The 23,735-nt window shown below is 62.8% G+C and overlaps 1 protein-coding gene across 1 annotated transcript; it reads right to left on the bottom strand.

Annotated features, from left to right (window-relative positions):
• Positions 1 to 11,032: 11,032 nt before the first annotated feature.
• SSTR5 (somatostatin receptor 5) lies at positions 11,033 to 20,181 on the bottom strand. Its single transcript, XM_055364868.2, has 2 exons — positions 20,106 to 20,181; positions 11,033 to 13,719 (listed from the first exon to the last, which is right to left on the bottom strand). Exon 2 carries the CDS (start codon positions 13,690 to 13,692, stop codon positions 12,598 to 12,600), a length of 1,095 nt encoding a protein of 364 aa, XP_055220843.1. The 5' UTR covers positions 13,693 to 13,719; positions 20,106 to 20,181; the 3' UTR covers positions 11,033 to 12,597.
• Positions 20,182 to 23,735: the final 3,554 nt, after the last annotated feature.

Here is a 23,735-nt window from a genome sequence, read left to right as displayed (position 1 = left end):
GACTGTGTGCAGGGATTGGTTGAGCGCCGACTGTGTGCAGGGATTTGTTGAGCGCTGTGTGCAGGGATTGATTGAGCGCCGACTGTGTGCAGGGATTGCTTGAGCGCTGACTGTGTGCACAGATTGATTGAGCGCCGACTGTGTGCAGGGATTGATTGAGCACTGACTGTGTGCAGGGACTGATTGAGTGCCGACTGTGTGCAGGGACTGATTGAGTGCGACTGTGTGCAGGGATTGACTGAGCGCCGACTGTGTGCAGGGACTGGGCCATGTGGAGTGCTGGGTGTGTTGGGAGCAAGTCTGACCCGCACCTGCCCTCACAAGGGCTGGCGCACAGGAAAGGACCACACGAAGCCACATGGATGGAGGCCTGTGGTGCTGGGTGTGCGGTGGGTGTGGCCAGGTGGTGGAGCGAGCCGGGTGCCTCTTCATGGGGTTGTCGGAGTCCGGCTGCTCACCCAGGTACTCGCCCTCACGGCCGAGGGGCCATTCTGCTTATAAAAGCCGTGCCAGGCACCCTTGCTGAGGAGACATTCATTTGACATTGCGTATTTGCCAAGCACCTGCCCCGTGTGGATGGACCCGGGGGAGGCCAAAAGGGTCGAAGGAAGACGGTAACTTCCAGGCGGTGTTAGGGGCACCCAGCACTCACAGTGGCCGAGAGGGTGGGGCTGGCCTAGTGGAGGCTTGTCCTTGGCAGGAAACACGCGGCTGAGCGCAGGGGGCCAGTTTTGGGGGCTCACGGGTCCTCAGTCTGTCTGAATGTGTGCGGGCTGGAGGAAGATTGGACCCTGATGGGCACCAGAGCCGGGGGGAGCCTCAGACCCCCACGGAGTCGCCTCATGCTTAGACAGGGATGAAAGTCAGGTCCACATGGCCTGGCTGCAGTTGTGGGGGCAGAGAGGGCCCCATTTGGGAGTGTGGGTGGGTCGGTCCCTCCAGGCAAGAGGCTGGCCCAGCTCTGGTCACTGGAAGCCTCTGTTACCCTCCCCCGCTGGAGCAGCTGTGGCCCCTCCCGGAAGCTCTCCCAGCCACATGCTCACTTGTCTCTGGAACCACCTCCACCTGGCCTGGGCCTCCCTCCCCCTCTTCCCAGCCCCTCTGGCCCAGCCTCCCACGTACCGCCTCCTCCTCCTTGGTGTGCTATCTGTGGCAGCACGGCCACTGGGCCCGGGCAGGAGCAGCATCAGGAGCAGCTCAGCCATGCTGCCTGGAACCCTCACAAGGCCCTCCATAAAGCATCCCCGGGTGGGGGCAGGAGAGCCCCCACAGGTGCACCCAGTGTGGGCTCATGGGGGCCCATGGGTGCCGAACAGATGCAGGGATGCGGGGTCCCAGGTGCCCCCGTGGCCCCTTGATCCTTGTCCACCCTGGGACGTCCCGACCCATGGAGTGCCCGGCTCGCCCGTCCCCCTCTTCAGGGCCTGCCCTGCCCCCACTCCCTCCCCACAGGGGCCCCCACCAGTACTGACCAATCTCTGAGCAGCTGGGCCCGCAGCCTGCCCCAGGAGGGTCTGTGAGGGGACAGCCCCCAACATCAGGGTGCACCCTGCAGGGTGGGGCCAGCAGAGGAGGGAGGGAGGAGGGCAGGGGCTGCAGCCCCCAGGGCAGGGGGACCTTGTCTGTCCATCTGGCAGCACACACTGGCTGGGAGGAAGCAGCTGGGAACAGTGACCCTCCCTGTTGCTGTGGGGCCCCAGCCTGAGGGGCTGCTCAGTCATCCCCACCACCCACCACTGGGCCAGGCCTGGGGGCAACCGGCAGTGGGGGTCGGGCAAAGGAACCGGGGGAGGAGGGGGCAGGGTGGCAGGAGATGGGGGTCAGGGGCCATCTCCCAACACAGCCGCCGTTTTTGTGTGAAGACTCCGGACCTCCCAGCCCCACCCTCAGGAAGTGCCGTCCCCTCCTTACAGACAGACGTCCGCCTGTGGGGACTCTGGGAGCCCCGGCTGGCTCGCTCGCCTCTCCACTTCGCCTCACTCCTGTCCTGGGACAGAGGGTGCCCTGCCCTTGGGAGGTGGTGCTCCGAGGCCCGGCCAGAGTCTGCAGAACCCGCGTGTGTGTGCTGGGAGCCACTCCCCAGGCAGGCGGGGGAACAAGCGTGGCCCCGAACAGCGCAGGACAGGAGGAGGGGCGGCTACGGGGGCCCGCCATTTGCTGTGCACACATGGCCCCTCTGCAGGGAGAGGGGCTCTGTCCTGGCTGCGCCACCCCCACCCACTGCCCAAGCCTGCTGCCTCCCAAGTCCCCTGGCATCCACCTCTTTCCCTGAGGCTGTCCCTGGGGCCAGGCTGCCCCGCAGCACCCCCAAGTAGCCCCGTAATCAAGTCCCACCTTGTGTGTCTGTTGGGGGGTGGTAGCAGGGCTTCTGGGAGTGTGGTGACAACCAAGGACAGGAGGGGCTGGGGCCGGTGGCCAGGGCTGGTGAACCCTGGCCCTGCTAGAGACAGGAGGGGCACTGGCGCTGGGGCTGGACCGGGAACCTTCCCTCTCCTTCGCCCCACACTGAGGTGGGCGGGGCCTCAGGCTGCACTTTGGCCCAGGGCCTGAGTCTCCTCCTGGCTGGGATAGCGGGACACACCCAGGGCGCCCGGCAACCGGCAGGGGTCGGAGCCATCTCCGGGCACTCACGGGGCCTTGGCACAGAAGCTTCCGCCTTAGAGATAAAGGCGCCCGAACAGGAAGGGGCAGGCCGAGGGGAGATTGGCAGACCCCAGGCCTCCCACCCCGACCGGGACACCCCCAGCCCTACCCCGTGTGCTGACGGCCGGTGGCGCTAAGAGGTGCCAGGAGAGAAGCCCACAGCCTGGTCCTGGCTGCAGCAGCAGGGCGCCTGGTCAGCGCTCTGGGGAGCCTTGTGCTCACTCAGCCCGTTCCCAAGTGAGGACACCCAGTGCCACGCAGGCAGAGCCAGGCTGCAGCCACGTCCCGCCCACCCCACACAGAGCCCGTGTCCCTGCCAGCTCTGCCTGTCGCCTCAGCTTCCCGTGCAGCAGGGGGTGCGCAAAGGGCTCTGTCGGGGACCCCAGAGCAGCTGTGAGGGGCCCTGGGCTTGCAGGTCCAAAGTGGGCACTGCCCAGAGCCGAGCCCTTGGTGTCCAGGCCCCGGAGGACAGCTGCACAGCTCCAGGGGTTCCTGCTTGGGGGGATCCCCAGGAGGAGCCTGTTGGGGTCACGTGTGGCAGGTGCTTGAAGAACCAGAGGTGGGGGGTATGGGCTGCTGGGGGTGGGGGTCCCGGCTGGCCATGCAGAGGTTCTTGGCCCCGGTGAGAGAGCAGGGCTGGATGGGAGATGGGAGCCAGGGGTCCGGACCACCCCAGGGCCGGGGAGGACATCTACTCTCGCAGGCTGCCTGTTCTGTGCTGGGGGAGCACCCTGGAATCCCAGACAACCGTTCCTTTCCCTGGCCCTGGCCCGGCTGCCCTGGGGTCTTCAGCCTCTGTGATTCCAGTGAGCCTGTGCTGCCAGGGTGGCAGGTGGTCTTGAGGAAGAGAGTCCTGGGAAGACGCCGGCCCCTGCACCAGGGAGCTCAGAAAGTGCCCGTCACCAGGCCCAGCCAAGGACCCAGACGTGACCACAGCAGCCCCGAGGCCAGGCGCTCATTCCGAGGGACAGGCTGGACCTCCCTGCACAGACGTCGCCATGGCCTGTAGGCAGTTGCAGCTGCTGATACTAAGAAGCAGCAGGGGTCAGGCGGGCAGGAGTCAGCCTGCAGCAGGGGTCAGGCGGGCAGGGGTCAGCCTGCAGCAGGGGTCAGGCGGGCAGGGGTGCAAGGTCTCTTGGAAGCTGGTGGGGGTGTCTAATTAATGCCAGTGGCGACCCTGGTTCTCAGAGAACCGGGGTGGGGAGATGCCCGCGAGAGCCTCAGACAGCAGGACCTGCATCCCGCCAACCTTCCAGGTTTATTTGTTTAAAAAACAGTGACTGAGAACTGAAAGTGAGATAAGATACGTCACGATTCTCTGCCAAGTGATAAACGCCCGAGGGACGCTGCCAGCGCCAGGCGGGAGCAGAAAGAGGGATGCTTGGTAGAGGCCAGAGACACGAAAAGCAGCGACAGCCTCGTGCTGCCCTGGCCACTTAGGAGACAAGGGGGAGCCACCCCATCAGAACCGCGCCGGGCACCCCCGTGGTCGGCCCGTGTCGGCTTTAATCATGAGTCAACCGCACAGGAAGGGACTGGGGACCGCGGCTTCCCGCGGGGACATCCCTGTGACATTCCAGGCGAGCATCGGACTGGGGAGGCAGCTTATCCCATGTGACTTTATCCGTTTAGTGGAATTCCAGTAAAAATCCAATTTTAAATATGTAGGTGAAATTCATATTACGTAGAATTGAGCATTCGAGAGTGAACAGTTGCGTGGCACTGCACACTCAGCCGTCACCTCTGTCTAGTTCCCAAACGGTTCTGTCCCCCCAAAAGAAACGGACACCCCTCAGCAGTCACTCCCCGCTCCCCGTCCACCCCCTGGCAGCCACTGTTACTCTCTGTGTCTGTGAACGGCCCCGTTCTGGGCATTTCATGGAAATGGAGTCACAAGTAATATTCTGTCCTGTGGATGGACCACATTTGTTTGTCCATTGTTTATTGATGGATGCCTGGGTTGTTTCTACCTTTTGGCTGTTACGGATTATAGATAATGCTACTATGAACATTTCTGTAAACATTCCATTTTTTTTTTTTTTTTTGACAAGGTCTTGTTCTGTCACCCAGGCTGATGTGCGGTGACACAGTCACTCACTGCAGCTTTGAACTCCCGGGCTCAAGCCATCCTCTCACCCCAGCCTCTCAAGTCGCTGGGTCTGCAGGCACATGCCACCACGCTCAACTAATTTAAAAATTTTTTTCTTGTAGAGATGGGGTTTCGCCATGTTGCTCAAGCTGGTCTTGAACTCCCGGGCTCAACTGATCCTCCAGCCTCGGCCTCCCAAAGTGCTGGGATTGTAGGCATGAACCACCACGCTGGCCCAAATTCCATTTTTTTAATTTTTGTAAAAGCAGTGTTGAAGAGAACCTGGAAGAATGGATAGGATTCTAAACAATTTTAGCTCAGCTCAGTGTTGGGTGGAGACTTTCCCTATTAGATATCATAACACAGTGGCCACCAAGCAGACACCACACTGCCAGAGCTCCTCGCCCCCAAAGAACAAGGGGGCGCCCCATATACCAGGAAATATACCAGGAAGGCAGAGGCAGCCACAAGGAGGGGTATTTTTCATTTGAAATTCATGTCACCTGTAATCCCAGCACTTTGGGAAACCGAGGCGGGCGGATCACCTGAGGTCGGGAGTTCAAGACCAGCCTGACCAACATGGAGAAACCCCGTCTCTACTAAAATTACAAAATTAGCCGGGCGTGGTGGCGCATGCCTGTAATCCCAGCTACTCGGGAGGCTGAGGCAGGTAAATTGCTTGAACCCGCGAGGCAGAGGTTGCGGCGAGCCGAGATCGCACCATTGCACCCCAGCCTAGGCAAGAAGAGCAAAACTCTGTCTCAAAAAAAAGAAAAAAAAATTCATGTCATGTGATAATACAAATTTCAGTTGAATGAAATAATTTTCAGTCATATAATCTTTAGAAACATGTAGGACCAGCTGGGCACAGTGGCTCACACCTGTAATCCCAGCACTTTGGGAGACTGAGGCAGGTGCATCATCTGAGATCAGGAGATTGAGACCAGCCTGGCCAACATAGTGAAACCCCGTCTCTACTAAAAACACACAAATTAGCTGGGTGTGGTGGGGGGCGCCTGTAATCCCAGGTACTGGGGAGGCTGAGGCAGGAGAATTGCCTGAACACGGGAGGCAGAGGTTGCAGTGAGCTGAGATTGCACCACTGCACTCCAGCCTAGGTGACAGAGCGAGACTCCGCCCCTCACCCCTCCACACACACAAAACTGCCACCAAAAGCCATGTGGGATTGTGGGATGTACGCCCATGTTCACAGCAGCATTACTCACTGTAGCCAGAAGGTAGCTGCTGGTCAGAATGTGCCCCCAGAATTCCTATGCTGAAGCTGATGGTCACTGTGATGGTATTAAGAGGTGGGGTAGGCCGGGTGCAGAGACTCACGCCTGTAATCCCAGCATTTTTGGAGGCCGAGGCGGGCAGATCACCTCAGGTCAGGAGTTCAAGACCAGCCTGGCTAACATGGCAAAACCCTGTCTCTACGAAAAATACAAAAATTAGCTGGGTGAGGTGGTGGGTGACTGTAATCCCAGCTACTCAGGAGGCTGAGGCAGAAGAATTGCTTGAACCCAGGAGGCACAGGTTGCAGTGAGCCAAGATTGCACCATTGCACTCCAGCCTGGGCAACAAGCAAGATCCTGCCACACACACACACACACACTCACACACACACACTCACACTCACACAACCACCACCAACAAAACCCATGTGGGACTGTGAGATGTACACCCATGTTCACAGCAGCATTACTCACTGTAGCCAGAAGGTAGGTGCTGTGGTCGGAATGTGCCCCCAGAATTCCTATGCTGAAGCTGATGGTCACTGTGATGGTATTAAGAGGTGGGGTATTCTTTGACAGCAGCAGGAGTGGACTCAGACTGTGGACACAGCCCAGGTGTCTGCTGATGATGAATGGAAAAACCAAATGTGGTCCACGCATGCACGGGGACAGTGGTCACCCTCAGACAGGAAGGAAATTCTGGCACGTGCTCCATGGATGAGCCTCAAAGGCAGTGCGCTGAGTGAAATAATCAGTCACAAAAGGACAAATGCTGTCTGATTCGAATTGCACGAGGCACCTAGAGGACTCAAATTCATAGAGACAGAAAGTAGAAGGGCAGGTGCCGGGGCTGGGGGTGGGAATAGGGAGTCGTTTAATGGGGACAGAGTTTCAGTTTGTGGTTTTGAGAAGAGTTCTGGAGATAAATGGGGGTGATGGTTGCACCACAGTGTAAGTGTCCTTAATGCCACAGGACCATCCACAAAAGTGGTTATGGTGGTAAAATTCTGTCATACGTATTTTACCAAAATGTTAAAAAATACATGGGGACATCTGGCTAATCTGTGAATGGGGAGAAACCTCCCACTGATAAAAAGCAGAAGAATTTTCCAAGTAGATACATGATAGGTTGGCCTTCATGAAAGTAAAACATTCTGCTTTGTGTCAATCCTGAAACTAAAACATGGGACCCTAGGAAGGGCTGTCCCATAGACAGCAAAGGACAGCCTTCCTGCCCTGCAAGGGTCTTGCACAGATGGAGGAGGAAAACTTGAGAGGAAATAGAGAATTTGGAAGATACAGGAAGGAATGAAAAATCATCGTGGATTCACACCATCATGAGTGCCAGTGTCTAGATATTCTCGTGTGGCTTACAGGCATCTCCAAGCTGCCTGGTCACTACCATCGTCCGTGTCCCTCAGGAAACACATGGGCAGGGCCTGGCAGGGGATCACAGTAGGCAGACCCAGTGTACAGAGAGCTGGGCGAAGCCATAGCCAGGTGGACAGGAACAGCAGCCAGACCTCCCTCTCCTGTGAACCTCTCCCCACTGCACTGGCAGCCATGGAATCCTTGCCTCGCTCTAGGGAACTGCCCCCACCATGATTCCTGGAGGCAGAGTTAGGAGTGACAGGACATGTCTGAGGGCACAGGCATGGCCAGCACTGCCTTCCTGAAGCTCCAAGCCCCCATGGAGGGAGGCACCCATGGGCAGAACCTGGACACCAGAGTGGGGTGAGAGGCAGGAGCTCCGACTGGGACAAAGGCAGCTCCTGGGCATCCCCTCACTCTCCGGCCACCCTCTCTGGGGCGATGAACATCAGAACAGGGACTCAGGTGGAGGGGCCAGTGTCTTCTGTTCCACAGCCCCATCTCACCCATCCCACTGCTCTACATGAGTTGTCAACCACTATAGACAAAACCAAGAGCTTCCAGCTGCGTTCGGCCACTGGAGAGCCCAGCACGCCCCGGGAGGGAGAACTGGGGAGTCCAGCAGGCCCTGGGAGGGAGAACTGGGGAGTCCAGCAGGCCCTGGCTGTCTCTGCTCCACAGGTAGCCTCTCCTCTCCCAGCCGTCTCATCTCCGGGTTCTGAGGACACTGCCCCAAACCTTGAACCTCCAGGCTGATAAAGCCAAGGTGTCAGCCAGGGCACTGTACTCCTCACTTCACAAAGGGCCTTTTTTTCCTTTGAGACGGGGTCTTGCTGCAGTGCAGCGGCATGATCAGAGCTCACTGAAGCCTCCGCCTCCCAGGCTCAAGCAGTCCTCCTGTCTCAGCCTCCCCAGTATGTGAGACGACAGGCATGCACCAGCACCACTGGATAATTTTTGTAGATTGTGTAGAGACAGGGTCTTACTATGTTGCCCAGGCTGGCCTCAAACCCCCGAGCTCAAGCTCTGCCCGCCTCAGCCTCAGCAGTTGCTGGGATTATAGGTATGAACCATTGCACCTGGCACCTGGCCCTGACGGTGTCCTCGTGAGCCCTCCTCAAACCACACTACGTGATCACACCCGTTTCCCAGGACGGGGACAGAGCCCTGGGAAGCATGGGTTGAGGAGTGGGAACCACAGAAGGCTCGTGAGCAGCAGAGGGACATGAACAGATTTGTGTTTGGGATAAAATGGGGCTGGAAGTGGAGGTGGGGTTGGGAGTAAGGAGGGAGACGTAGCCAGAGGCGGGGGCTGCTGTGGCCGAGCCAGGGTGGGGACAGAAGAGAATGAACCCAGGAGGTTGACTCCACCTAACAGCCTGCCAGGGGCCCTGGGCGGCTCCTGCCACCCACAGGAGTGCAGAGCCCGAGGTGGCTCCAGGCCTCCACGGGGCAGCGTGGCCAGCGCCTGCCTCTGCTGCACCCACAGGGGTTGCTCGTGCTGCCAAGACCCGGCCTTGGGAGGGCAGAGGGGCCCGTCCTAGGGGCAGTCTTCCCCCAGACTGCCTCCCTGAGACCCCACAGCTGGTCCCACTCCCCGTCCCCACCCCACCCACTCTCTTGGGGTCTCGTCTGGTGGGAGGAAACGGCTTCCCCGGGGCCCTAGGCCAGTGGTTGCTTCTGGGGACCCCATGGCTGCCGGTCGCCTCTGCCCCCTTCCCTCCCCAGGAGGCCTTCCGGGTCCCTCCACAGACCCCCACATCCCGCCCCAGGGCACCCCTGCTGATGGGGCTGGGCTGGGATGAGGGTCGGCCCGCCGGGGTCTGTCAGCATCCACAACGGCCCGGCCGCAGTTTCCCTCACTGTGGAGCTAACGACACCTCCTCCTGCCTGTGGGGGCTGCTTCTCCTTGGCCCCGTCTTCCCCACACCCGCTCTGCCAGGCAAACAGATCCCTCCCGCCCTCCTCGTCCTGCCCGGGCACGTTTCCTGAGCAAGGTCACTGGAGTCGCTGGAGCCCAGAGCCAATAAAACCCAGTGATGCGCGCAGGCCGGGAAGCCACCCCGCCCAGGATGTTTGCTCCGTGCCGCACCCCCCGCCCCCACCGGGTTCTCAGGTGGCCTGCAAGGGGTCTCGGCTCTGCGGCCCCTGCCACCCACAGGCCCCCACTGCCCCAGGAGGTGAGGATGTAGGGGTCCAGGGCCCATGCTCCTTCCAGACACTCACCTGACCCCACCCGGCCTTTCATGCTGGTGCCCTGGGGGCATCCAGGCCTTGTCCTCTTCCCCCTGGCTCTGTCCAGCCTGGTCCATGGGCTGCCCGGGACCTCCCCAGACATCTTCAGCCCTCCCAGCCCACTGAGGCCATCAGACCCCGGGGCCTTGTCCTCCCACGTGCTCCAAGCAGGAACCAGCCAGGAGCCACTGCCCCCTTCTCCAGGCCTGGAGAGGGGCTGCCTCTGCCTCGTGAGCACCCCTGGGGCCCCGGCCCCGGCCCAGGCCGCTGCGTGTTCTCCTGAATGACTCACAGCCTCCGCACATTCCCTGTGTGTGCCTCTTCCCGCCTCTCATCCAGTCTCCTCTCTCAAGCTGGAGTGAGCGCAGCTTCGTCCTTCCCTGGGGCAGCATGGGGGCAGAACTTGAGGGGCCTGGATCTGCTCCTCTCTCTGAATTGACCCCCACAGCTAACCCCCCTGTGCCCCTTTGCCTCTGAGCCCTCCCATAGGCTGTTCCCTCTGCCTGGAATGCTCGTCCAGTTCAACCTTGATCCCACGACCCAGCCCCATGCTGGTGCCCTGCAGGTGTGTCTGTCCGATGGAGACACGTGTTCAGGGCTCAGCCAGACCACGGGGTCAAGTGCAGTAAGTCCCAGGCCCAGCTGTGGGGCTGCCGTCATGAGCCCACCGTCCCCAGAAGGTCAGCGTGACAGGGTCCTGGGGGGGTCAAGGGAAGAGGAGGCCGTGTGTGGCAGGTCTGGTTTGTGGGGAGGGTGTGCACCTGATGGGGACGAGGCTATGACCAAAGGCACAGATGTGGGCTGTGGGTGGCCAGGACCAGACTGGGGAGCTCGGCAGGGCCATGAGGCTGGGGCCTGGGACGGACAGGGACCGGGGTCCTGGGGGCTTCAGGCTGGACGAGGCGGGGAGCAGGGTGGCCCGAGGCTTGTGGCCGGGTCGAATGGGCTGGGGGTCAAGGGCGTCTTCACCCGAGAGTGATGGCGCTGACGCCTCTGTCTGCCCCTCGTGGCTGCCGGCCCTGCAGGGAGAGCGCCCGGTGTCAAATCAATTGGAGAAATTGATCTTGGCAGGGATTTCCGAGCCATCTGCTTGGTCCCCAAAGCCTTCTGAGAGGATGAACATGGCACCCAAATCCCTGGGGAGGCAGGTCGAGGGGGGTGCTGCGGTGTGAACGGGCCTCGGTTTCCCCCAGTGCACCCTGGATGCACCCCTCTTTGGTGACTCAAGAGGCAGAGATTTGTGGACCCCCTGCAGAAGCCCACCCTGCCCCGCCCAGAGCTGTCAAGAAGCCGTGAGGGGCAGCTCCAGCCTAAGACCCCAGGCAGCTTTCATCATTTTTCACCCTGTTCACGAATTCCACGCCTCCCGCTTCCTGCTGGGCATTTGGCTGCCCCCCGTCCCGGCCTTGTCTGGCTCAGCAGGGCTGGGGCTGGGGGCGGGCCCTGTGTCGGGCCTCGGGGGAGCCCAGGCTCCGCTCACTCTGCGCTGGCTGCACTCGGCTCCAGGGACAATATTTGCTCGGGGAAAGAATCAAACATTTATCCTCGCATTTATTCAGGGGAGCAGTTGTCAAACACGCGTGTCCTCACTGCTCGGATGTTTCCCAGGCCTGGCCTCAGCCTGGGCCTTTCTCCTGCCAGGATCTGTGCCCACTCAGCTGCTCCCTGTGCCCTCCGGGAGGATGAGGTCCTGCTCTGGGCAGACGGCGGGAGCACGGGTCGGGGCCAGTGCTGGGCAGGGCAGAGGGGTCCCCGGGGCCGAGTGATGCCGCACCCTGGTCCTTCTCCTTCCAGCCTCAGAGCAAGGCCAAGGTGCCCCAGAGACCCCAGCAAGGCTCTCTGGGCCCACGTTCTGGGCCTGGGGCGCCAGGAAAAGCTGGTGTTTGGGGTGGGGGAGGTGGGACAATTCTAGGTGGGGGGCGGTGGGATTTCCAAGGCCTGCCATTTGCGTCACCCGCGCGGCCGCCGCCTCTCAGCAGTGCTGTCTGCTGTGGCCTGAGGAGCAGCTCCCCGCTGCGCCTGGATGACCATCCTTTGCTCCTGTCCCCGTTCCCTCTCCCGGGCCAGAGCCCCTGCCCCAAAGCAGAAGAGACGGCCGCAGGTTCCCTGTCCTCTCCAAGCCCCGACCCTCAGGTCCTCCTGCAGCAGGAGCACCTCTCCCTGGTACCCTCAGGCACCCCACACTGGACCCCTCCAGACAGAGCCAATCTCAGCACGGCACAGCCATCTGCACCCCCAGCAGCCTGGAGGGCTGCAGCCTCCACCCCAACCTCAGTCCCCGGCTCTCCTCTGCACCAGCCGCCTCCCCACCTCGCCCCTGGCTAGGCCAGCGCCCAAGCCCCCATGCTCCCCTCTCTGAGACAGCAACTGCCGCCCGCAGCCTCCCATGGGGGGTGTCGGGCAGCAGGGTGGGGCCCCCAGGACAGGCGTGACCCTGGCTGACCAGGGGCTGCCCAGCCACACTCCCCTTACACCTGCATCCCCAGAGTCCACACAGTGCAGGGCAAGTGAGGGGCCGGGGCCCTGGCCAGGGACTCCAGGGACCTGAGTCAAGCGCTTTCGGGTGTCTTTAACTTAGCAGAGCAGCCTCGGACGGGGACCCGGTGGCTCGGAGCTGACATGCAGCTGGTGGGCCGGGCAGGTCAGCTCCGCCGTCAGGAAGACCCTCTCGCCTGGCCGGCCTTCTGGAAAAGTCGCTCCCCAGAGGGAAGGCCAGCATGGGCTGGGGCCGGATGGAGGGTGAGGCGGCCCTGAGCACTTGCACGGCACGGCGGAGCCCCCCACTGGTCTGGCCACCTCCCCTACCTCCCAGGAGCCCCCGCCGTGTGGCAGACGGCTAGAGGGAGTGCTCGGTCACGGTGGGGAACCTACTGCCCGGTGTCCACCCCAGCCTGGCTTCAGCCAGCTCTGTCCTCACACCACCGCCGGGGAGCATCCTGACTGGCAGGTCATGGGTGGGGGTCACCGCAGTGCAACCTCCGCTCCTGGGGGTGACACGGGGCCGCCCACCCCCCGCCTGGACTCTCACAGCTTGCTGGTCTGCATAAGCCCGTTGGCTGCGGCGCGGTGCGCGGGCGGCGTGGCCTCCTGCTGCTGCCGGCTCCTGTCTGGACGCGGCTCCGTGGCGTCAGCGTCCTTGGCACCAGAGCCCTTGCGGAGGCACAGAACCTTCTGGAAGCTCTGGCGGAAGTTGTCAGAGAGGAAGCCGTAGAGGACGGGGTTGGCGCAGCTGTTGGCGTAGGAGAGGATGACCACGAAGAAGTAGAGGCCGGCGGAGGCGGGCTCCTGGGGCAGCGCCACGGCCAGGTTGACGATGTTGACGGTGAAGAAGGGCAGCCAACATCCCGCAAACACCAGCACCACCACCAACACCATGCGCGTCACCTTCCGCTCCGAGCGCCGCCGCACGCAGCCCACGCGCACGCCCGCCGCCCTCACCTTCACCACGATGAGCAGGTAGCACAGGCAGATGACCAGCAGCGGCGCGAAGAAGCCCAGCACGGCTGTGTAGATGATGAAGACGGCGCCCCACAGCCCCACGGGCTCCGGCCAGCTGGCGTTGCAGGTACCGCCCTCCTGCACGTCCGCAAACACCAGGAGCGGCAGCGACATGCACAGAGACAGGACCCAGGCCGCGGCGCTCGCCAGCTTGGCCACACGCGGGCGGCGCCAGCGGGCGGAGCTCAGCGGGTGCACCACTGCCAGGTAGCGGTCCACGCTCATGACTGTCAGGCAGAAGACACTGGTGAACTGGTTGACGCCGTCCAGCGTCATGACCAGGCGGCACAGGACGGGGCCGAAGGGCCAGAAGGACGCGGCGTTCTGCGTGGCCAGGAAAGGCAGCCCCAGCATGTACAGGACGTCGGCCACTGCCAGGTTGAGAATGTAGATGTTGGTGACGGTCTTCATCTTGGCGAAGCGCAGCACCACGTAGATGACCAGCGTGTTCCCGCCCAGTCCGGCCGCACACACCAGCAGGTACAGCACGGGCACCAGCACTGCCCGGGCCCCCGCCGAGGACGCCGGCCCCACCAGCGTCCTGTTGTCACCGCCTCCAGAGGCAGCCCCCGGGGAGGAGGTGTTCCAGCTGGGCGTGGAGGCTGGGAACAGGGGCTCCATGGCGGCAGCCCGGGGGTGCGTCGGGCTCTGCAAGAGAAGAAGGGAGGACGCCAGGGTGGTGAGTCCCTGAACCGGCACATGCAGGCATTCCTTCCTCCTGGGCCCCAGCCCCGCCTGCCAGGAGGCGCGGGATCACCGGGTAAACACGATTAGTCATGTTCAGCTTGGCCGGGAATCACATTAAGCAAATTGTTTGGAAAATAAGCCAGGAGAGGAAGGAGCGGCGGGCAGGTGGCCCCGGGAGCCCAGACGGACGGCTGCTGTCGATACGGCGACGGCTGCCCTGTGGCCGCCCCTGCACCCAGATGGCGCCTGGCCTGGCCGCAGCATCCTGGAGTCTGAGGCCAGCACCTGCGTCTCCCTGAAGCCCCTCAGAGCTTGCCCTGCAGTGCTGCTGCCCTCGTCTACCAGGTAAGGGGCCGAGGCCCAGCGGGCGGCCCCTCCCAGGACACACAGGGAGAGGTGGCAGTGGAGAGAGACGGGGCCGGTGGTCGGCCCCCTGTCCGCCTGGGATGAATGGCGCCTGGCTAGGACGACCCGAGAAGGGGCTGGACGTGGTGTCGCCACCGCAGCCTCGAGGGACTTTCACCGGGGTGCCCGCTGCCCGTCGGCCCCAAACCTCTCTCCAGGCCAGCGCAGGGACCGTCACCCCCACAGCAATGACAGACATCTGTAAACCCAGGCGGGGGCACAGCACAGGGCCAGAGAGACACCGCCCTCCCCACGGGGTGGCTGCAGAGAAGCAAACACACAAACCACACAGAGTGGTCACATGGAGCCCCAGGAGTCACACAGGGCGAAGGAGAGGGGACTGCAGGCGGGGGCTGCACACCCTGCAGCCCGGAGGAGAAGCCGCCGTGGGGGTGTGGGCGGGTCAGAGGCACAGCGTGTGGGGGCTCCAGCCACCTGACACTGCCCAGTCCCATCGGAGCTTTGAGCCCCCTCCCAGGCCCTGGAACCCCCCACTGTGGCCCAGAGAGAGAACAGGGGAGACTTGGGGGAGGGGAGGGAGGGGTGTCCATGGAGAAGGGTGGGCTGGGAATGGTGACGTCTGTGGGTTCAAGGCCATGGGCACGTGTGTACCTCGTACATTGTTTTTGTATTTTTCTGCATTTTTGAAATCATTCATAAAAATGATACTCCAGCTGGGTGCGGTGGCTCAAGCCCGTCATCCCAGCACTGTGGGAGGCCGAGGCGGGTGGATCACCTGAGGACAGGAGTTCAAGACCAGCCTGGGCAACATGGTGAGACCCTGTCTCTACAAAAAATACAAAAATTAGCCAAGTGTGGTGGCGGGCGCCTGTAGTCCCAGCCACTGAGGAGGCTGAGTCAGGAGGATCATTTGAGCCCAGGAGGTTGAGGCTGCAGTGAGCTGTGATTGCACCACTGCATGCCAGCCTGGGTGACTGAGCAAGACCCTGTCTCAAAAAGAAGATCAATGCCTCCCCTGACGAGTGGGGCGGAGGAAGTCCGGATGTTTGGGTTGACCCTGGAGCTGTGTGACTCTGGGGGTGGCCAGCAGAGAATCAAAGTGCCCCCCAGGATCCAGACCAGGGACAAGCCCCTCCCTGGGGGACCTCGGCCTGAGCAGGGGTGGAGCCGGCTCTGGTGACCTCAGCATGTGCTGTCTGGAGCCCTGGGCCTGCTCAGCTGACCGGCCCTGACCCCGGAGGCACCTCAGAGCACAGGACGACCCCAGCAGCTGCCAGGAAAGGCCACAGTCCTGGCTGGGGGCTGCGGGGCTGGGCCAAGGCCACTGAAATCTGGTAGACAAGGAAAGGAGAGCTGGGGACGGGGGAGCCCAGAACACAAGGCTGACAGCACAAAGAGAAAGCCCTCTGTCCCCAACAAACCTAGAAATCAACATCCCCAAGCTCGCGTCGCCCAAACACACTAAGAAATACGACTCAGAAAATCAACAGGGCCAGTGGACCCGTGGATCCATCTCAGGGAGATAAAAATAACAAGCAAACAGGTACACTTAGGCTATGTTTAAATATGTGCAGGATCCACAGAGACAGCATGGATAAAATGTTAGGAAATACATTTGGCTTCTAAGAAGTAAAATGAACAGGCATCTATTTTTAAAAATTACAAATCCTGGATGTAAAAAATACAATCATTTAAGTGGAAAAAAAACACTACAAAAGTGGTCAGAACCAACTCCAGTGTGGACAGCACTGGAGAGAGAATTGGTGAATGGGAAGAGGGTTGATTCACTGGAGCAGGGTGCTGGCACGAGGTCCAGAGAGGGCTCTGTGGGGTGGGCAGGGGGAGAGCCTGGCCGGGCTCCCCCAGAACTGGCGACAGGATTCCGTCTGGGAGCACACCTGTCCCAAGCAGCATAAAGGAATGAAAGAGCATCCCCATCAAGCTGCGGCATCTGGGCAGGGACGCCAGCCAGAGAGACACCAGCCAGAGAGACAGGACGGATTCCCACAGGCAGGAGCCAGAGTGCAGCAGAATCCTCAGCAGGGACGGAGCAGTGGCCTCCTTGCAGACCCCGGGGGCGGGAGAAGAGGGGAGGTGGGGAGGGAGAGAGAAAGACAGGGTGTGGGGAGAGAGAGAGGGAGAGGGAGAGGGAGGGGGTGGCAGGGAGGGAGAGAGAAAAATAGGGTGTGGGGAGGGAGAGGGAGGGGGAGGTGGGGAGGGAGAGAGAAAGACAGGGTGGGGGGAGAGAGAGAGGGAGAGGGAGAGGGAGGGGGTGGCAGGGAGGGAGAGAGAAAGACAGGGTATGGGGGAGAGGGAGGGGGAGGCGGGGAGGGAGAGAGAAAGACAGGGTATGGGGGAGAGGGAGGGGGAGGTGGGGAGGGAGAGAGAAAGGGTGTGGGGAGAGAGAGAGGGAGAGGGAGAGGAAGGGGGAGGCGGGGAGGGAGAGAGAAAAATAGGGTAGGGGGAGAGAGAGAGGAGGGAGAGGGAGAGGGATGGGGAGGCGGGGAGGAGAGAGGGAGAGAGGGAGGGAGAGGGAGGGGGAGGTGGGGAGGGAGAGAGAAAGACAGGGTGGGGGAGAGAGAGAGGAGGGAGAGGGAGAGGGATGGGGAGGTGGGGAGGAGAGAGGGAGAGAGGGAGGGAGAGGGAGGGGGTGGGGAGGAGAGAGGGAGAGAGGGAGGGAAAGGGAGGGGGAGGGGAGGAGAGGGGGGAGGGAGAGGGAGGGGGAGGTGGGGAGGGAGAGAGAAAGACAGGGTGGGGGGAGAGAGGGAGGGAGAGGGAGAGGGAGGGGGTAGCAGGGAGGGAGAGAGAAAGACAGGGTATGGGGGAGAGGGAGGGGGAGGTGGGGAGGGAGAGAGAAAGACAGGGTGGGGGGAGAGAGAGAGGGAGGGAGAGAGAGTGGGGGGAGAGAGAGAGAGACAGGGTAGGGGGAGAGAGGGAGGGAGGGAGAGGGAGAGGGAGGGGAAGAGGCCTGTGGCTCTCCGCTGCCCAGGGACCAGCACGGAAATCCAACATGCCATGTTTGCGGCTCCCTCGGGCTGCCTGTGGAGCATGCATTCCGGAAGGACAGTGGTCTGGAGACAGCCTGCGGGCTGCGTGGGAGTCCAGGTGGACGGGATGGCGGCCCAGGTGCAGAGGCCTCTGAGCTGCAGCCCTCCCTGGGGAGGCACTTTCGGCCCATTCCTCCGTACCAAGGAGGCCAGGTGGAGGGGACAGAGGAGCCACCGATGGTGGGACAGGGAGAGGCCGGCTGTCGGGCTCCGGTCCATCTCCAACACAGGCCCTGGGTCCCCAGCACATGTGGTTCCCAAATGCCTGTTTGATTTTTTGTTTTCGAGATGGGGTCTTGCTCTGTTGCCCGAGCTGGATTGCAGTGGTGCTGTGATCACAGCTCACTGCAGCCTCGACCTGTGCTCAAGCGATCCTCCTGCCTCAGCCTCCCTGTCTTTGTAGCTTCTTAGCTTCAGAGGAGCCTCAGGGTTCCTCCAAGGCCACTCCCATGCCCAGAGCCCAGCAAGGGGCTCCACAGGCTGCCAGGTCCCCGGCTCTGCGGCCCCCAGTGCTCCACCTCCGGAGTTAGACTTCAGAGCAGCAAAGGACACAAATAGACCATTATTGCTGTACCTGACTCTTGGAACATAATTCTGCAAGAGCCGTTATTTGGAAGCAGTCATCCTCTGAATCATAAAATTACGCACTCACGGGGAATTGTCCCGGTGGCCCTGTCCCTTGTGGGTGGGGGATTCACTGGAGGGGGAGCCAGCATTAGGAGCTTTCTGATCCTGAGCCCTCGGCCACGAAGGGATCTGCTCAGCCTGACATGGCACTGGGAGAGACCCCGCCCCCTGCCCACTCCCCACACGGGCTGCGTGGTCTGGGGTAAGTCACGGGCTTCTCTGAGCCCAGCTTCTGGGATAGGCAACTCCTGCAAACTGTAGGGTTGCTGAGCAGATGAAACTGAGTGAGCTTCTGTGTGCAGGGTGCTGCGTGCATCCACTCCCAGCAGCATCCATCCCTCCCATCTCCTGCCCCCACCCCACAACTCACCATCTGCAGGTGCCCGGTGTGCCAGGGTCAGCCCAGAAGCCACAGGGGACCCAGCTGGCCCCAGTCTGCCCACTGCACCACTCCCGGCCTCACCTCCCCACGACGGGGACCACAGCGGGGCTGGCATATACTGGGCGCTCAACGGTTGCTCCCACAAGCTGCCCTAAGCAGCCCAGCGTTTCCCCAGCATCCAGGAGGCCACTGGGCTCCTCGGAGAAGGGGGCAGTCTTCACAGGGGCCTGGGACCAGAGGCGGGGCCTCAGCACCAAGCCCTCCATGACTGGATGGAGGTCTAGCCTGCACCCTGCCAACCCCTTCCAGGCTAGCCCAGCACGAGGTCGGGGAGCCGGCTCCTTCACGGGGGGCAGCGATGCGGCTGCAGCTTGGAGGGGCTGCGGAACCTGCTGCTCGGGGAGGCAGCGGCTCACGCGGCCGGGGCCCACGCCGCACCCTGGAGAGGCTGCAGACCCACCCGGGCTCCTCCAATGTGTGCTGGGCAGGGGCAAACGTGGGGGGACACCCTAGCTAAGACTACAGGCCCCAGCCCCTCCAAAGGCCCCTGAGCCAGGCCTGTGCTCCCAGGACAAGCGTTCTGACCTGTTTCCTCTGTCGTAAGGGTGGGCTGGTGGCAGGCCACTGCCCCCTTGGGGTCCAGCTCTGTGAGTGCAGCCAATGGCACCCCCGCCTGTCCCCCACATACACGCCACCTGTCCCTTTGGCAGCCTGTGGCCAGGGGCACATACCCTCCCCAGGAGAGGGAAACTGAGGCAGGTGTGGGCCAGCCTGGAGCAGCAGCAGCAGGGGTCCCGCGTGCTCCGCGAACGCTTCTCGGGGCACCCTCCACACCAGGCACCTCCTGACAGCCCCGCTGGGTCTCGCTCTGGAAATCAACGCCAGGCCCCTGTCCTTGGTGCTATCGACCAGTTTCTGCCCAGGAGGCTCTGGCAGTCCCCACCTACATAGTCCAGAATCACTCCCTTTAGAAAGGGCTCAGCCTCGCTGGAACCATCCCCAACTTCTGTCACCATGCACTCAGCTCTCTCGCCCTTGAGGGGGCCCCAGGCAGGCTGGCAGGCTGGGGACAGTGGGTCGGGCACGTGGGTGGGTCTGGGGTGGGGGAGGAGGGCCAAAGGCACACACCCCAGTGGCGTGTTCTCTATTCTGGGGAGGGCGAAGACGCCAGGAGGATTCCAGGTACACGCGGTGCCTTGGACAGGAGGGGGCTCTGTTCGCAGCGGGCGGGGTGGCACCCCAGCCTCCCCAGTCTTGGGTTTCAGGGAACCCATCTGTGGGTGCCAGGTCACAGGGCCCCTGGGTGCTGGCCTCTGCCTGCTGCCTTCCAGGAGCTCACGGACCCAGCTGGGCGCAGGCACCAGTTGCCTCCCCCCGTACCCAAATTGCGGATCCTCCCCTCGCTGGGTGCCACGGGCACCCTGGGACCCTCCTTCCGTGGCCCAGTGGTTCCCTGTGGCCTGAGTGCCACTTCCAGCCCCCAGCCCCAGGCTCCGAGCCCTCCCTAGCCCTACCCACTCTCCTCCAGCTCCAGGAGCCAGCCCCGCTGTGGCCCCCGTCGTGGGGAGGAGAGGCCGGGAGCGGCGCGGTGGGCAGAGTGGGGCCATCTGGGTCCCCTGTAGCTTCTGGGCTGACCCTGGCACACGGGGTGCCTGCAGATGGTGAGTTGTGGGGTGGGGGCAGGAGATGGGAGGGATGGAGCTGCTGGGAGTGGGTGGAACGGGAGGGGAGGGACCCCCGGCGGCGGCAGGAGAGCCCCGCGGGTGTGCGGAGGGCGCGTGGCGGACAGTGCCTGCAGCGGGCTGGGGGCGCACGGCGGGACCCCGGGCCGGGGCTGCGCACACAGGGTGAAACCCCCAGTGGGGATAACAGCCGAGGGCAGGGGGTGCCCGCGCGGGAGGGGGACAGGGGCGGGCGGCACTCACCTGGGAGGCGGCGCCCTCTGAACGGGGGAGCCCCGATGTCCGCGCGGCACTGGCTCCGGGCTCTCGGGCGCCGGCTGGGAGGGGGCGGGGCGGGGCGGGGCGGGGCGGAGCCAGTGCCTGGTGGGGGCGGGGCAGGGCCGCTTCACCTGCTCGACTCCCGGGTCCCACGTCTGGCCTCCGGGAACCCTCGCGCACTCGCCCACAGCCCTGGTCCCACTGGCAGTGACCCCATGATCGCCTGCGCCCCCACCCTATTTTCTTGCTGTCCGCTCTGTGGTAGACCCCAGCTTGGGGTGGGGGTCCTGCCGCCAGCAGGAGTCCAGGGGGTCCCTGGTCGAGAGTCTGAAGAGCGTGGAGGGTCCTTGTTCAAGGGGAGAGGGTCAGGGGCTCTGCAGACTCGTCTCTGAGGGGTGGGCTGGGGTTGTGGAGAGAAGTGGATGTGTGGAGGCTGGCGGGGGCCGCAGGCAGCCCCAGCGAGAGGGGGTCCGTGGTCGTGGGATTTCCAGGACACTCCACTCGGGTTTTATCCATGCCTTATTTGTGGATCCTACACATATTTAAACATAGATTACCTGCTAAGTTGTTATTTTTATTTCCCCTGAAATGAATCCATGGGTACACCTTAGTCCCTCACCTAGGGTGGGGTTCTCAGGCAGGCAGCAGAGTCACCTGGGTCCTCAAAGCAGATTCCTGGGCCTCGAGCTGGGCCCCCAACTCCCGAGGCAGTGAGGGCCTGGGAATCTGCATTCCTGAGAAGCTCCCGGGATGCTGATCCCCGGGCCCGCCGTGAGCGCCGCTGGTTGTAAGAAGCGGGATTGAGTGCCTCCTCCCGCTGAGCGCGGAGGCTGGGGATCACCGGACATTTTCCCACCAGGAGGTCCCCCAGCCCCTGTGCCGACCCAGGGAGCCCCGCCACTGGCTGAAGTGAGGCGCCCCCAGGTGACAGCAGAACTCGGAGGGCCCCTCTCTGAGGGGACATGGGAGCAGCCGCCTGCCGTCTGTTCACAGGTGGGGTCGGCTCCTGTTGAACAGGCGCCAGCAGCTCCCTTGAAGGCCGGGTACCGGGACCATGTTCTCTCCTTTAAGCGTTTCAGTGTTTCCACATGTTCTGCAAGCAGCACGTATTATGTTTATCATCGAGCAAGAGTGCTTAGAGGACCACGGCACCCAGCCCCAAGGTCCCCTCCCCTCCTGCCCAGCCTGCGGCCATGGCCAGGCCCTCAGGGGAGGCTGCAGGCTGATCCCAGGGCCCCTGCCCAGAATCCGCCCCATAAGCCTTTCCATCCTCTCTGGAGGTACCTGGGCTCTATCCCTCCCACCCTCCCACAGCAGTGGCTTCCCAAGGCAGATCCTCTGAGAACCCCTTTGTGACCCTTAACTCCTCCCCCATCTCCATCTGCTGCCCCTCCCCTCAGCCTCTGCCCGCCGCCATCCTCGTGGTTCTCGCCTCAGCCCCTGGCTGTGTTCCTCCAGCTCCCACTGCCTCGCACCTGGGCCCCCATCCGTCATGTTCTGGGGCTCCCTGAGAAGCCTCTGGGGTCCCACTGTTCTGGAATCGCTGGGTGCCCCAGGGGTGCAGGGTCCGGTGTGAGAGTCAGGGCCCAGCGCCCAGTGGGAGCTCAGCCCTGCGGGTGGGCAGGCGCTGGATATACTCACATCCCCAACATCAAGCTGGGACACCCCCACCTCCAAGCACCTGGGCCCTCCTGGGGGCCTGATGGCCAGAGAGGGGACCTGTCGGCCCCACACTGCCCCTCCCCACATCGGCCACCCTGAGTTCTGGGCAGGAGTCCCCTGGCCTCAGTCCCACCCACCCCAGGAGGATCAAATGAGGTCATGCCCGCCTGGGACGCTGCAGAGGTCAAACCCAGCACCGTGAGGATTAGGGGCTGCCAGGAGTCATGGCAACTGATGGTGGCTGGATGGACTCCGCAGGGACGGTCCTCAGACCCCTCTCCAGGGACCCCACCCTAGCTGTGACCTGTTCCACGGCCCTTGACACCCCCTCCCCTGAGGCTGAGGACAGCAGCTCCCAGACACAAAGCCCGTGCCCCTCCCCCACCAGGCAGAGGATTGGTCACTGGGCTGACTCCCCTGTAATTATTCAAAAGCAACAGAGGCTGACTCCAGCTCATCTGGAACACCCCAGAGGCCTCTCGTCTTAGTCCCCGGACTGGGCTGGGCCCTGGGGGTGGCGGCCAGGAGGAGTGTGGGGCACTGTGCCCTGCAGCCAACAGGGCCCTCCCTCCGCTCCTCCAAAGGGCCCCGCTGCCCACCGTCACCCTCTGAGCATCAGGCCTTTGCCCTGGCTGCCCCCCTGCCTGGTGCACCCCACCTCCCTTTCTGCAGGTAACTCCCCTGGCAGCTCAAGCAACACTTCCTCCGGGAAGCCCGGGCTGCCCCACACTTGTTCCGTCGACCGCTGCCCCCAACAGCCTGCAGATGTTCACAGGAGGCTGCGGGGCCTGGTGGGTCTCGATGTCGCCCCCGGGTCTGATCACAGCAGGATTCCAATAAACACGGGTCCACGTGCACCTCCCAGCCCTGGCTGGTGCAGCACAGCCTGCCAGACAGGAGGTCAGAGATCAGCCCCCCACCGGGGCAGCACAGCGGGTCACCAGCCTCCCGACAGGAGAAGAAAGACGCTAGCGCAGGCGCTGCCGGCATGTGTCGCTGGGACCGGGCTGGGAGGGTGTCGTGGTGTCTGAGATCCTCAGGGATCTACCGCAGAGCGTCCCCAAGAGCACAGGGTGCCCTGACGTCGTGCGGATTCCAGCCTGGGGACCCGGCAGCAGGGGCTTCCCACCAAGGTGTCTGGAGTGAGATGCAGGCTGCAGCTGCCAAGGGCAGAGCGTGGCCCGGGGTCCAGAGAGAAACAGGGAGACCCTCAAAGGGTTTCAAGGATGGGGCCTTCTGCAGGGGCCTGAGTCCCGCCCCTGGGGCCCTGGGGGTGGCTGACCCTCCTGGCCGTGGTCTCCAGCATCAGTGGGCACTCTGTTAAAATGGGGTGCTCATTAAAATGCAGCTTCCCAGGCTACTCCAGCCTTCAGGATGGGAGGCGGGGGCAGTGCTGAGGCCCTCACCCACACAACCCGCTGGGGTGCCCGCTCTGTCCCCTGGCACCTGGACCAGTGCCCAGTGTGGAGTGACGTCCCATGAGCACCAAAGACCTGCCCCCTCCCAGCCCCACGTAGAAGCCACTGCCGGGCCTGCACTTGGGGGAAGGTGAGGATGAGGAATTTGAGTGAATATGCCCTGGAAACCGCGACTGGAGCTGGTGAGAGACTCCCACACAAGACCCCCACCCTCCTGGGGGATCATGGGGACCCCCCAGTCCCACTTGGGCTAGGGCAGCTCTTTCCTCCGCCAGCGGGTTGTACCACCCAGGTGAGGCCTCAGGCCTGCACCAGCACTCTGATAGGCCCAGCTGGGGGGCGGGGCCTGCTCACCTAGGCACCTCTATACACTCTGATAGGCCCAGCTGGGGGGCGGGGCCTGCTTGCCTGGGCACCTCTGTGCACTCTGATAGGCCCAGCTGGGGGGCGGGGCCTGCTCTCCTTGGCCATCTTCATTTGAAGATGGGGAAACTGAGGCTCAGAGAGGGTAAAGGGCTTGGCTTGGAGCTGAGTC

The sequence above is a fragment of the Gorilla gorilla genome, chromosome 18, assembly GCF_029281585.2.
Source record: "Gorilla gorilla gorilla isolate KB3781 chromosome 18, NHGRI_mGorGor1-v2.1_pri, whole genome shotgun sequence".
Classification (NCBI taxonomy): domain Eukaryota; kingdom Metazoa; phylum Chordata; class Mammalia; order Primates; family Hominidae; genus Gorilla; species Gorilla gorilla.
This window is presented reverse-complemented; position numbering and strand designations above follow the sequence as displayed.